General features: G+C 32.6%; 1 protein-coding gene across 4 annotated transcripts in view; it reads right to left on the bottom strand.

The window, feature by feature from the left end:
• LOC124357541 (T-complex protein 11-like protein 1) overlaps positions 1-15,141 on the bottom strand; it is a 37,698-nt gene that overhangs the window by 15,592 nt on the left and 6,965 nt on the right. For all 4 annotated transcript variants that reach the window (XM_046809440.1, XM_046809437.1, XM_046809438.1 and 1 more), the window contains exons 3-5: positions 13,481-13,657; positions 5,303-5,423; positions 673-786 (exon numbers count right to left, since the gene is read on the bottom strand). In XM_046809440.1, the coding sequence (XP_046665396.1) occupies positions 673-786; positions 5,303-5,423; positions 13,481-13,657 (412 nt within the window). The remainder of the gene's footprint in view (positions 1-672; positions 787-5,302; positions 5,424-13,480; positions 13,658-15,141) is intronic.

The following is a 15,141-nucleotide window of genomic DNA, read 5'->3' on the forward strand; positions in this document are numbered from 1 at the left end:
ATGATGTACAGAGCCAAAACAAGGGAGTACTCTAGACCATCAACATGTGTTTCAGAAGGATTTTGTATTGTTCGGTTTAATAATCCAAAACATGATGATGTACAGAGCTGAAACACGGGAGTACTCCAGACCATCAACTCGTGTATCAGAAGGATATTGTATTGTTTGGTTTAATAATCCAAAACATGATGATGTACAGAGCCGAAACAAGGGAGTACTCTAGACCATCAACATGTGTTTCAGAAGGATTTTGTATTGTTCGGTTTAATAATCCAAAACATGATGATGTACAGAGTTGAAACAAGGGAGTGCTCTAGACCATCAACAAGCGTTTCAGAAGGATTTTATATTGTTCAGTTTAATAATCCAAAACATGATGATGTACAGAGCTGAAACAAGGGAGTACTCCAGACCATCAACTCGTGTATCAGAAGGATATTGTATTGTTCGGTTTAATAATCTAACCTTTTAATTAACTTACATCTCTTTATCAGTATATCAATTGTTTAAATTAAGAAACATTTTCTACAAACACAAATTTGGGATCATGCAAACATTAAGGCAACATAGTGCTATTAATCAAGTGACATCTCAATTTGGTAGCAATGATAAGTATAATCCACTAGAATGCAATATTTCTATAGTAAGATAAAATATTAATAAAATACTCACAGGAAAGTCTAAACTTCCATTCTCCACTTGCTGTCTTATAAGCTCTATGTCTAAAACTTCTTCAATCTCCTCTTTTAGCTTGGTGTTGTGAGGCAATAGTAAGGTAAGCAATGTCTGGAAAATAGATCAAATTACAATAGTTCTTAAAATGACTTGCATACAATGTGTTATATCTAATAATGTTCTTTTGTGTGTTTATATGCTTTATCATGTAAATGTGGAAGTGATCACAGATTTAACCACTAAATCTTTTTCACCTGATCTTGCCAGCTTTGTGTCACACCATTGGGACCTATGAATTAGATGTGAGACCAATCATGTTGGAGCAGATTCCAACCTTCACAAAATAGACAAATCTACTCTCTATTTGCAAGGCTCTAAAACAAAAATATATCACTTCTCCGCTCCTCAAATAATCCATTTCAATGTAAACAGCTCCAATGGAAGCCTTCTAAATTCACCGCTTTCTTAGCTGTTTTATGGTTTTTTTTTTTTTATTGAAAGGGCTCTTTTAATTTATCTAGTTTCCTGTTATGGTTGTCAGCTTATCCCCTTTATAGTCAGTAATGTACAAGAACTTTCTCTTTATGTGGTGCTTCTCTGAATATTCCCGCTCTTGTGCCCTGAAAGTACCCTGGAGGCATGAGGACTAGTGTCATCTCACCCCTTAAGACACTCCTACCAGAATACATCCTTCGATGACTAAACAGTCAAGCTTACCTTGGCACACTTGAATGTCTGTGTATTCAATGTACACATTTTTCTCCTACTGAGTTTTCCAGTTTGTTCTTAGTTATGTAAATTTATTAGACCTCTGTTTTTATTGTTTATACTGCTTGGCACAAACTTGGAGGTAGACTACTTTATAATAAAAAATGTGTGATGCTAATAAAGAAGAGATAAGGAAAACCAAGCAAAAAATATTTTACTTGCTGTGATGCCAAAATGGCAAAAGTTCCTTGTGCCATGAAGCAGATGAAGTCTATGTTATTTAACAGGCTAATTTGACAAAGGTAATTAATATTTTTCAAGGTATAAAACATTATGTTATTATTTATTTCAATCTATATATATAAAAATGAAACTGTTCGTGTGTAACAGCATCACTCACAAACGGCTGGACGGATTCGCCTAATTTTTTTTTTTAATTTGTTCGTCTTGATCTGTAGAAGGTTATAGGATACTTTTTATCCCTTTCCTGATTCAGGATTCCGCCCCACTGGTTACAGAAATACCCGTAAGAAATGCATTGCAGCAAACATATGTTATTAAGTGAAAGAGTCTTTTTCAAATTTTTAATCAGCTGTTCTTTGTAAACATATATAATGCGACAAAAAAATTGTTGTTATTTTTGACAGTAACTAAGTAAACATAAATATTTTTGACGTTTCTATGTAAACAAACATTTTTTGACATTTACAACGAGATAGATACGTATATTAAACAGTGAAACACTATTTGAAGGCGCTAAGTTATGATGTATAATTGTCTAAACTAAATTTTTGGTTGAACTTAAAGGTTGAGTGGTAGACCACTTTGTAATAAAATACATTATGCATGTACAATACATTTTTGACATATTTTCTTGATCGTGACATCAAGGTAAAATCTACATCGGGGTTGGAAATATAATTTACTTCAACCAGAAATGCTCATACGCGGGCAAAACTTGCGAAAAGCGTGCGAAGCCGCGGGAAACAGCTAGTTGTTTATATTTATAAGGGTAATAAAACTTGTATTTTTACATTTGTTTACTATTACTATATAAACAAAACATTAATAATGTAAGTTCAATTATATTATTATGATACAATCTTAATTCTTAGGTTTTATAGTTTAAAAATTCACTCAAGATTTGAATTGTTAGTAGCTTGTTTGTTGTTGGAACTGGAAAACCTTATTGGGAGTCTTTATTATATAAATAAAGCTACTATCAGTTTATTCTTTCATTTTTATTGTTATGGTAAAATTAAACATCTCTTTTATTAAATACTAAGCATATTGTCAAGTTAATGAATTAAAACACTCAGGTAGCCTTACAAAAAAACTTGTCAACTCATTGTCAAGAATTGAACTTTAATGAAATTTTCAGTTTTATTGAACAGCTTACCAAACAGCACCTGTCTGTGAGACTCCCTAGGAAATTTAACTTAATTGTATTGACAGCCCTGCAGCACTTGTGACGCTGCCCACCACAATATCTGCCCTCCTACACCTACCGTTCCAACAGAATCTGTTTTGACTTGGTCACACTTGAATTGCCTAGGGCTATTGATCCATTACTGAAAGTCTACACTTCTACTTGACCACGTGTTTCGGTTACTGAGTGCGAGTTGTGGGTCTCAGTTACCAGGTATTCTGTTAGTGTTGTGTAGTTTAATTTTTAATATACATTGCAGTATTCAAGGTACGATTCTAGTGTTAATTTTTTATTTTGTGTATATTAATGACTTTTTATTTGTATTTTTGTTCTTTCATTTTACAATTCAATGTACAGTTCAAGTTTAAATTTTTTAAATACTATTTTATGTATATTAAACTTTTTATTTAATTTTTGTATAATTATTTTCACACATGATCACTACTACTCATATTATAATGTTTTGTATTTAAGTAAACAGTAAGGGTGTTTCTGTTGGTCTCACTAAAGTCAAGGTCGGTCAGACTGGATGTTTCTTTAAACGTAATTGAAAGCCATATTTCAGTAAAGGTGTTAATTTTAAAAGTGAACAACAGAAAGGAACAAATTTGTATAATTTATTTTAAAACCAAAGGTTTCTTATTCTAATAAAAACAGTTGACAATTTTAAATTGTAATTAAAAAAATTAAATTATGAAATTAATATTTTGGAATTGTATTGCTTTTAATGTCAAGCAATAAATTGTTTATACTAACAATATAGATTTAAATCCAATGCACTTTCAACAAAAACATATTATAAAAATAAGAATGAATTTGCCAAATTAACTCACACTACAATACACACCTGTCACTTGTACCTGTTTTTTCTGTCACCTGTTAGTATACTGCCACTGTACAAGTTTTAGATCTGCATGGTGGTGACATCTAGTAATAAGCTTACATGTAACATTATTATATCTTGATAAAACACAAATTGTAAAATTCGAGATATTACAAAATAGAGTATTGTCTAATTTTCAGATAAAATTCAATAACTCAGTGCAAAAATTGATAAAAAACTTGTCTTGGAGACCACACATAGAAATGGTAAATAAAAAAACCAATTTTTCCTTCCCATTAAGTGTACACATGAGGAAGTTTGTTGATATTAAAATTAAAACTGCATTTTATTACGTTTGTTTTTATTCATTAGCACAATATAGAATACATATATGGAGAAGTAGTTTTTCTTGAACAAAAGGGCTTTGTGAAAAAATACGAGGGTCATTCAATAATTACAGAGACAAACAGGTCTGGGGAGAAATCTGTTGGTAGGGTAATTTTGGTACTTTTATAGCTTTAAATTGACAAATTGATAAGCCCTGATCAGCTGATTAATTTTGTTGTTTTTTATAACCTCAAACATACATTTAACTATGAGAAATGCACTTGAAATTCCACTTTAGTTGAACCACATTCTGTTATTCGTTTTTACTTGCCAGTTCTTTACTGCCAGTTTTTTCTGGCCAGTTTACTTGCCATCCAAGTATTGAAATAAATGGCGGAACGGCAGTTCGTTAAAATCAAGGAGACAATCTGCCCATTGCAAAGGTTTACCTAAGTGCAATTCAATATGGCGAATTATACTGTTTCTCAATCCAGTTTTAACAGCAGAGCCATCACAGTCAATTACAACTAATTCTTGCAAAGAAATATCATTGCTGGACAATAAGATAATTATAGAGGTCGTAATATTCTTCGAACTTCCTGAATTAGGAGCCATATGTTCAAGAAATGTATTACCTGGTTCTTGAATAAGCGAGTAATGTTCCTCCTTTATAACTCTATGAAATTGTTTTGAATGTGCCATTCCGACCACAATTGCGTCGTCTTTGAGGCTATCTAAATATAATCCTTGTAGCTTGTTTTCTGTTATAGAACTAGACAATTCAGCCCTAATATTATGTTTTTCTCGCCTTATTATACTCTAGAATGACTAAAGTGTACGGTGAAAATTGTTTGATCATACAAATTTTTACAACTGAGTAGAACAGTTGAAAAATGGCCGAGACTCAGTGACTGACGAACAACGTCCTGGCCAACAGTTGAAGTTTCAACTCCCTCACTGGAAAGTCGAATTGTTGTGAATGTTGCAATAAACATCTTGATTCATGATTCTTCAACAGTTTGGTACGCTTTAACTGCCCAGAGGACTGTTTTCTCACTATTGTTATAAGTCATTTATCATACTGTCTATGTATACAAACTTGCATACATAAACTCATGCATGCATGTTTATTTCAGATATATAAAAGAATATTGCTTAAATCTAACAATTCTCTTTTTTGTAGACTCTAAAGAAAATTTTTAAATATGTTTGTTTATTTGTTGTATTTATCACGTTTCTCAAAAATAAGAACACAAATTTTATTTTATTTTAAAAGAATGATTCTGTCCTTATTATGTGAACAGCTAATTTTGTTTGAAAATTTAAATGAAGATTGAGACCTCTTTAATTTCTGAGAGCAGAACCAAACCCTGAGTATAGTTAGGAGGATCCTCTTGGAGTTGTTGACTCAAAATATCCCAGAAGGCCTTCAACATGGTCTCCTTGACTCTTCTGTGTAAACTGAAACACAAAGTCACAAGCTTATATATAATTTTCCTTCAGCTAATACCCAGAATATTTTGTAAATTCTGACAAATAAAATTGAAATGAGAGAAAAGACGATCTGTTACATTTTAACCGTTTGGCTGTCTTGATTTATAAGGCATATAAAAATATACTTCAGTAAGAGTTGCTCTAAAATTATTAAAATTTCTAAAAAATGGTTACCTTTGGACCTATGCTGAAAAATAGTCTAGATAAAAATATTTCCTCCAATGCCATCATGAAAGTTCATATTGGTTAGGACTGGGTATGAACTCATTCAATATATGTGCAAATACTGTCTCTGCACTAAGTTTAGTCTGAATCAATTAAAGATTATGGCATTTATCATGTTCACAAGCCAGCATTATATCACATGAGTCCAAGTACCCTATGTACCACAAAGGTGTTCACAATTTTAAACAGCCACCAGGTGTGTGGTGAGTCAGCCAAACTGTGTGAATATTTGCATTCATATCCAACATATTCAAAACTATACTTTAAACCTTTTACACTTATATATGCAAGATATCTGGTGTTATCTTCCGGTTATGCATGTGCTTTAACCTTTGTAGAAAAGTTGAAAAAATCATATTTTATCGGCAATTTTTAAATATACGATCTTTAATATGTAATAGTTGAAAATATCATCTACGAGACACTAAGGAATTGATATTGAAGTAATGATATTGTATGTTAACATCTTCCACTCACGCACGAACTGCAAATATTGCAAAAATTTGTTGAAAACCTGAAAAAGTCAGCTAAGGTAAAACAAAAACTAGCTTCAACATTAGACTGATGTTTTATTCGTTGAATACAAAGTAGATTTCAGACATATGAACTCATTACATGTCTGGTAGTTTTAAATGTGATTTATTACCAAAGGCTGGCATCATTGTTCTTGACTTGAGTAGTTCTTATAAAGCCATCTCAAGCTTCAGCTCCGCATACCTTTGCAGAAGCTTCGGTCACTCACTTCACGCATCTCTACACTGCTTGGGTGTGGACTGGCAGCTTGTTTGGTAAGACATCCCACTTCGGAACTTCTTCTGTTTTGTTGCAGGTTTTTACTTCATCATCAGTAACATCTTTTAAAAGAGGTGGAGGGGATAATTCGCAGTTTCTCCAGTAAATTAACTCTGTGTAGTCTGTTGTTGAAAAGTGTTGCTTTGACGCGATGTATGTACGAAATTTTTTCTCTTTTCGTCCTTTTCTCTTGCCTTTATAATATGGCAGAGGCCAAGTTCCCTAACATGTTTTCTAGGGTCTTGCACCATTGTTATCATGAGATTTTTCAGGATGGGCAAAAAAACCATTCCTTTTGATAACAGGTCTACTATAGCTTTTAGCTTATCTTCAAGGTACCTTGAGGATGTAATCGATTTGTACACAATCTTAGGACCGTCAGTGAAATGTTTGGTATTTTTAATGTTAAACCACATTGGCATGTATGACTTCAAAATTAACATTACTATTTCCTGGAACTCAACAGATGGATTTTCTTAACTAATGTAGAGTATTACTGTGCGATTAGCGGTTCTCAGCCATTTGGAGTGAGACAAAGGTCCTGGATCCTGGATTGCTAAATCTTCTTGACATTTGCTAGATTTAATTGATATTGATATGTCCAGCAAATACTTCTGATCCTAGTACGAGGGTCTTCCAGAAAGTAAAGAACGATTGCGCATCACGGGCGGCGCAGTTCCCCCACCACCGCGGTAGATAGCTTGTTCGTTAGCCACACACCTTCTGCCTCAGTGTGAGCTGAGTAGCGGTACCGTGAGGTCACGTTTGCGTCTCCTGTGAAAGTTTAAAATGGCGGCGTTAATTGAAAAATCCCGCCAAGTGTGAACTGCGTAGTGTGATACGGTTTCTGAATGCACAGAATGTTCGACCTATTGAAATTTATAGGCAAATTAAGGCAGTTTACGGTGACAATGCGATGAACGAGTCATCAGTGAGAAAATGGTGCATTCAATTTAAGGAAGGTCGAACTAATGTGCACGATGAGGAACGAAGTGGAAGGTCGTCACTCGTTACTGACGAGTTGGCAGCGAAAGTTGATGGAAAAATTCAACAAAACCGTCGTTTCACTTTGAGTGGTCTAGTGGAATTTTTTCCACAAATTTCAAGGTCGCTTTTGCACGAAATAGTGACTGAACGTCTTGGTTATCAGAAAATGTGTGCTCGTTGGGTGCCTAAGATTCTTACTGATGTCCACAAGACTAAACGGATGGGAGCAGCTCTTGAGTTTTTTGACTCAGTATGACGAAGAAGGTGATGCGAAGGTGATGCGGGTGACGAAACTTGGGTTTCCTATCGAACCCCGGAAACAAAGCTCCAGTCAATGGAATGGCATCACTCGAATTCACCACCAACAAAAAACAGGAAAGAAAAACCAAATTTGAACACCAGGAAATTGATGGCAACAGTTGTTTGGGACCGAAAAGGCCTAATCCATGTGGAGTTCATGCAGAGAGGCGAAACAATCAACTCAGAGGCCTACATCGAGACCTTGCATCGGCTTCGCCGCGCTATTCAGAACAAACGACGCGGAATGCTGTCGTCGAAAGTGGTGCTGATCCACGACAATGCTCGGCCTCATTGCAGTGCACGAACCAAAGCAGAACTCAATTCTTTCAAATGGCAAATCTTCGGACACCCTCCGTATAGTCCAGATCTGGCTCCGAATGACTATCACTTGTTTTCAAAGTTGAAAGTGTTTTTAGGCGGAAAAAACTTTTTGGGTGACGAAGACCTCAAAGAAGGAGTAAAAACGTGGCTTCATTCCTTGGCGGCAGAACAGAACAGTATAACGTCGGTATAGAAAAACTGGTGCCACGCTACAACAAGTGCCTTGACAGTTCCGGCGATTTTGTAGAAAAATAGAGTAAGTTTATAAGTATTTATAAATAAATTTTCATGCTCTTATCTTTTGTTTTTATTGACTTATAACAAAACGTTCTTTACTTTCTGGAAGACCCTCGTACTTTTCTGTCAATCTCAGGATTTGGCGATCAATCCTTTTGAACCCTTTATTATACTACTGGAAGTGTTTCACATTTAGTCAGTTTCTTGCCAATCTGTCCTTTCAATGAATTCAGGCCAGTTTACTTGCCATCCAAGCATTGAAATAAATGGCGGAACGGCAGTTCGTTAAAATCAAGGAGACAATCTGCTCATTGCAAAGGTTTACCTAAGTGCAATTCAATATGGCGAATTATACTGTTTCTCAATCCAGTTTTAACAGCAGAGCCATCACAGTCAATTACAACTAATTCTTGCAAAGAAATATCATTGCTGGACAATAAGATAATTATAGAGGTCGTAATATTCTTCGAACTTCCTGAATTAGGAGCCATATGTTCAAGAAATGTATTACCTGGTTCTTGAATAAGCGAGTAATGTTCCTCCTTTATAACTCTATGAAATTGTTTTGAATGTGCCATTCCGACCACAATTGCGTCGTCTTTGAGGCTATCTAAATATAATCCTTGTAGCTTGTTTTCTGTTATAGAACTAGACAATTCAGCCCTAATATTATGTTTTTCTCGCCTTATTATACTTATCTACTACTTGCAAATTGTCACAACTAGTGACTATGCCAATGTCATGCAAAACACTAGAAGCTATTGCAGCTGTAGCATGATCAGAAACACCATAACGATCGCTAACCAATGTAGTAGACTTAAGGTTAATCATCATTTGACAACAAGAGGATTTCTTTTTTTGAAATTCAGTTAAAAATTATTGATCGCTGTCACTGCAATCGTCATTATTAGTTGGTAAGCACAGGGATGCATAATCACCAGTATCCTGTTGTTCAATTTCGGAAACTTTAACTTCGGAGTATTGGTTTGAAGTTTCAATAAAATAATAATAATATAAAATAAAGACTACATCCAAAACTAAATCTAAAAATCAATTGTTATTATTAAAAAATAACCCTTTTCAATATTCCTCTATAGAGTACAAAGCTAAACCTGTCAAAAATGCTTTTAACTTTTTCTTAAATATATTACAATTGTCCTCTTTTTTTTAATTTCTTCTGGTAACTTTTTCAAGAATTTATTTCCTACAAATGTTGTTTTTTTTTTTGTAGAACTCCAGACGGTAAACTTGGAAAAATTAGACTCATTTTTTGTGTCGTGTATTGTACGAGTGAATAAAATAATGTTGATCCCTTAGTGGGTTGTATCTTAGGAACATTATGCACTCATAAATAAATAGCCCATAAACGGTCAATATTTTTTAAATTCTTTGAACTTTTCTTTGACAGAATCATTAAAATTCAGATGTAACATGACTCTGACTTGCTCTTTTTTGGACTTTCAATATTTCCGTGAGGTTTTCCATTTTTTGTTGTTCCATATACACAAATGCCATAGGCTATGTGAGACTGGATATGAGAATAATAAATCAATTTTAAAGTTTCGAAACTACACAAATTTAACATCTTTCGAATTGCAAATAGGCCTGAATTTATTTTGTTTAAAAACCAATTTAGTATGTCACATCCCATGACAAATTACTATCAACCAATAATCCTAGAAATTTTATCTGATCAACCCTCTCAATTACACTGTCATTAAATTTCAATATTTAAATCTAAAATTTGATTGGATTGTTTTTGTTTTAAAATTTACAAGCTTGGTTTTATCAGAATTTAGAGTTAAATTGTGGTTTTGAAAAAATTGTTCAATACAGGCCCAATTCGATTGAGGTCAGTAACTCTATCTCTTCTACTGTCTTCCCTGAAACTTTCAAGTTAGAGTCGTCAGCATAGAGAACAAAGTCCTGAATAAGGCTCAAAATTTAAACATTTTTGCTATGTTATTTAAATAACACAAAAAAAGGAGAGGTCCTAAAATGGAGCCTTGCGGTACCCCCACCTACATTTATTGATTCAAGGTTGGATTGAAATTTAACTACATAATTTTTTTCAGTAATGTGGTTAATTTGAACAAATTGTTTTCTATTAGAAAGATATGATTCAAACCAACTTAATGCATTGTTTTTTATACCCAACTCTTGCAGCTTCAGCAATAGCAGTGAATGATTCACACTGTCAAATGCTTTAGACAGGTCCATAAAAATTCCTATTACTTTTTCTCCTCTGTCTATTGCCTCTATAATTGATTCAATAAAGCTTACCACTGCTGTGATTGTTTGATTTTTGTTTTCTGAAGCCATGTTGAATAGTCTCCAGAATATCATTATTCTCTAAAAATTGCATAAGTCTGCTATAAACTACTTTTTCATAAATTTTTGATAGTGATGGCAACAGTGATACTGGTCGATAATTTTTAATATCCAAGGGGTCATTTTTTTGTAGATTGGGGATAACTTTTGCAATTTTGAGTTGATCAGGAAAAATACCACAAATAAATGATGAATTTATTAAATGTACTAATACTTTGCTCCAGTTGTTTATTCACAGTTTTTATGATTGTCATTGGTGATGTCATCATGGCCACTTGAAAATTTGTTTTGAAAAGAGTTTATTATCTTTTGGATTTCCATCTCATCTGTTTGTGTTAAATAAAATATTTTTTCAAAATTAGAACCAAATAAATTTTGCCCACTAATGACCGATAGATTATTGTTTATGCAGGTGCCATTGTCCGTATTTACATTGGCAGATATCATTCCTGTAAAGAATTCATTGAAAATTTTACTTATTTTCAGTGGGATTCACAATTACTCGGTTATTATTTTTAATTTTGATGTTGTTAAAGCTCTTTAACTTGTCACCAGTTTCTGAATTTATTATATTCCAAGTAGTTTTATTTTTATTTTTTTGACTTTTTAATTTTTTGATCAAAGAAATCTTTTTTAGCTGTCAGTAAATTTGTTTTGTAGATTTTATTTTTGTGCTTACATAGTTTAGATAGATTCAAATCATTTGTTACTCGAGCTTTCTTATTTAGTTGAATTATATTTTGTTTTTCCTCCTTTAACTCTTGGTTTATCCATTTATTCAGAACTTTTTTTTGTTTTAAAACATTTCTTTGGAAAAGATATATTAAAGTAGTTGATGAATGTACTGTAAAATATACCAAATTTTTCATGCACAGGTGAAAGAAAAACCGTCTGCCACGTTTCCCTCTCTAATAGTTCTTTGAACATTACCATATTTTCTTCTGAAAAATCCCTCTTGATATTTATTAAACAATTATTTCTTACATTATTTCCTACATGTATTCACTATTTCTAATACTTGACCATCATGGTCAGATAGCATAGTTATTACTCCAGTTACTAATATTTGATATTTTTTTTAAACTAGTTAAGAAATTATCTATTTGCTGATACAGACCCTTGGAATACTCTTGTTGGGAAATTTACTGCATAATTCATATCAAAGCTTTTCAAGATATTTTTAAGTTTTACATGTTCGCTACTATTTTTTAAAACATTATATTTAAGTCCCCTGCTAAAATAATATATGGATACTTTTTAATAACTAAATCTATAAGACAACTTAATTTATCCAAAAAATACATTAACATTTGAGCTGGGGGACCTGTAAAGACCAATTAAAACAAACTTAAAATTTTTAAAAAGGAACAAATGTTGCACAAAACTCAAACTGTCTCTCCTCACACACCAAACTCTTTGGAAGACGAAATTGCCACCTGTGTCCACTCAATTTGTTCTTTACTTAAGATTATTACTCCTCCCTTATTTGATTTTTCTCTGCAAAAATGTGATGTTACTCTGTAATTGTTAATATTAAGTCTGGTCAATATCATGAGACCTCATGTCATGTTCAGATAAAACAATTATATGCGGAAGTGCTGACATGAGATTTTCTTTCTAAAGATTTTATGTGTTTCTTAGTTTCACCCAAGTCCACCCCTTCAATTTTTCCAATCCAGTTTACTAGCAGCGAGTAAATAAACTTTAGCTCAATATATGGTATCTTATTTCTCACAAATACAAGTGATAATACAGTTGCACTGACATAGTCAGTAGTCTTATTAAAATTGCAGTTAAGAACAATAGGACATTTGCAAGCTGCAACATCAAATAGTATCTAGCATTTGTACTTGAACTCGTCAATTTTTCTTATAAAAGATTCTTTATTTTTATCATGTTTAAGTGGTTTCGCAAGCCATAGTATTTAACATGTAGTGCATTTAGAAGTTGAACTATTCTTTTATCACTAACTGTTGGAATAGATGCCTTCTTATACAAACTAATTATTTTGTTAGTTACTGTATTAGCTACTTGTGAAAAACTGACACTCATTATTGCATTTAAGTGCCAAATTGTATCTGTATGTGACAAATATCGGATTACGTCCTCCCCGGTAGGTAACTTGTTTAAAGGTAAATCTTTCGGTGTACCAAAAATTGGGCATTCAAATACCTGTCTAGTGATGATTTTCTTAGGTACTGTCATTGTTCATTACACAGTATCGTCCACAAAGTTACACAACAATGTTATACATAACGATTTGCACATTGCAAATGCAAAAATAGTAACAAGAAAAAATGCTTAAAACATCCACCACACAAGAAACAACTGCAGACTGACGCGGGAATGCCGGAATATGGAGAGGGGGGAATCACATGATGCCGCCGGGTGAATGACCCAATAGTGACATGATAGGATGAATTTGTATTGCTATGCACAACCGGAAGATCAATTCTGACTTTGCCCGTTGTTTTTGTAAAGTTAAGTTGTCTTTTTTATAAACCTTAGAGCACATGCGCAACGGGAATATAACAACCGATATTTTAAATATTTTTAGCCCATTTTGGTCTTACAATTTAGCAACTTTCCCGAGGTAATACAAATCAATAAAAATTATTATTTTTTCAACACACCCAAATTATAAGCCTTTAAGTGTTTTAATTCTGTAAATCTATTTACAGATGAGCATTTCCAGATGCTTTGAGGAACATAGCAAAACATTAACTTAATTTTGTATACATGAAAAACATTTTGTTATATATGGTACATGACTATGAACACTGGTTACTCAGCATCTGTAATATCTGTAGGTAGTATTTGAAGGTATTTACCTATTTTCAGGCGGTTCTCTCTTCTCTAACTCAAAATTGCTATCCACAGCAATTTCATGAGCCAAAGCCATATTAGCCATTCCTTTAGCTGCAGAAATAATTTCTTCTAATGACACGAATTTGGGAGGTGATGCATTTGTTAATCCAGGAAAGAAACTTTCACTCAAAGTTCTTTGTCTGAAATGAAATAAATAAATAAATAAAAACAATATCAAATTTTAAATAAGAGAGTAGAATTGTTCAACATAGAAATAAGAACAAATAAGTCTATGAAATTGATTCATACAAGAGTACCTGTTTTAGGTGGGCCTTACAATTAACCTAGATAACAAAAGGTAAACTTAAATTATGAAGGTAAGCTTTGTATTCAATTATTAAAGTATTTTGTTGACAGCATTATCTGGATGTGTGTAATCTGAGCTAAAATGCCATGGAAGTGACTTGTTAACACACCATTGATGGTGTATGGAGTCATTCTTTAAGCAGATGACTTCCATGCAAATTTCACTAACCCTTTGACTGTTTCACTACAATTTATTGTTGTTGGTGTTTTTGCCTAAAACTTTCACAACGATATATCATTGTTTATGTCTTTGCTGAAAATGGCTTCACACTGGTATATTTTGGTTGCGCAATAAATGTTCAGTAATGTAATTTTATTGACTATTTAGTGAAAAATCCATATGCCTATTATCAACACAAAAATATATTTTCTTGCTTTTTACGTTTTATACTTGACTATTTATATATGACATTATACGTGATTAATGAAAAACTGCCTAAAATTCATGTAAGTTACTATTTATTGTTTTTTGTATAACTTTTTACCATGGTATAATTTTTTCAAATTACTTACAATTTTCAGGATCTTTTCATAACTTTAAGTATGTTTAAGATATTGTATTAGCAATACAAGAAAATAAATCAAATATATTATATAACTTAAAAAATTAAGAATAAACCAAACATTTGTTTACATTTTTATTTATAATATAGGCAGTACTTTTTTCTTGAATACAAGTTAATGCGCTAAAAAACAAAACTAATTTTAAGCAAATATATTTTTTAAGTTACAAATTTTTAAGTTAACCCTGCAAAAAGATCAATTCTGAGCTGAACAGTTTTGCGTATGACCCATGCTAAAATGCTAAACAGTTTTAGGAAAAGATTTTTTTTAATTGGCAAACAGCCAAAGTCTTAAAACTGTATAATTTGTTTGGTTAGTAATATTAAGAATTTTATTTTTTCACTAAATTGAAACTCAATGCAATAGTTTAAACTTTTGTACATAGATTGTTGATGCAGTGGGTGCATTTTACATATTAAGCATTTAACAAGTTATAAAATATAACAATTTAATCAAAATCACTAGAGACACTTTTGGGAAAGTTCTCTTTTTACTAAAAAAATTCAGAAAACATTTAAAATGTAAAATGGTCTAGAGATATACCCTTGCACATCTGATTCGTAATCAGACAATCCTCATGGTCTCTAGCAATGATCACAGACTAAGAATACAGGGTGTATCAAAAAGAATCATCCGATTTAATAAAATCATAACTATTCTGTTTGTTGAGCTAAATGCGCCAACAACGTACTGATGAAAAGAGTATCTTTTAAAGTTTTACATGGTTTCCGCTAGTGAAAATGACGTCTGCACC

The sequence above is a fragment of the Homalodisca vitripennis genome, chromosome 3 (genome assembly GCF_021130785.1).
Source record: "Homalodisca vitripennis isolate AUS2020 chromosome 3, UT_GWSS_2.1, whole genome shotgun sequence".
In the NCBI taxonomy this organism is placed as follows: Eukaryota; Metazoa; Arthropoda; class Insecta; order Hemiptera; family Cicadellidae; genus Homalodisca; species Homalodisca vitripennis.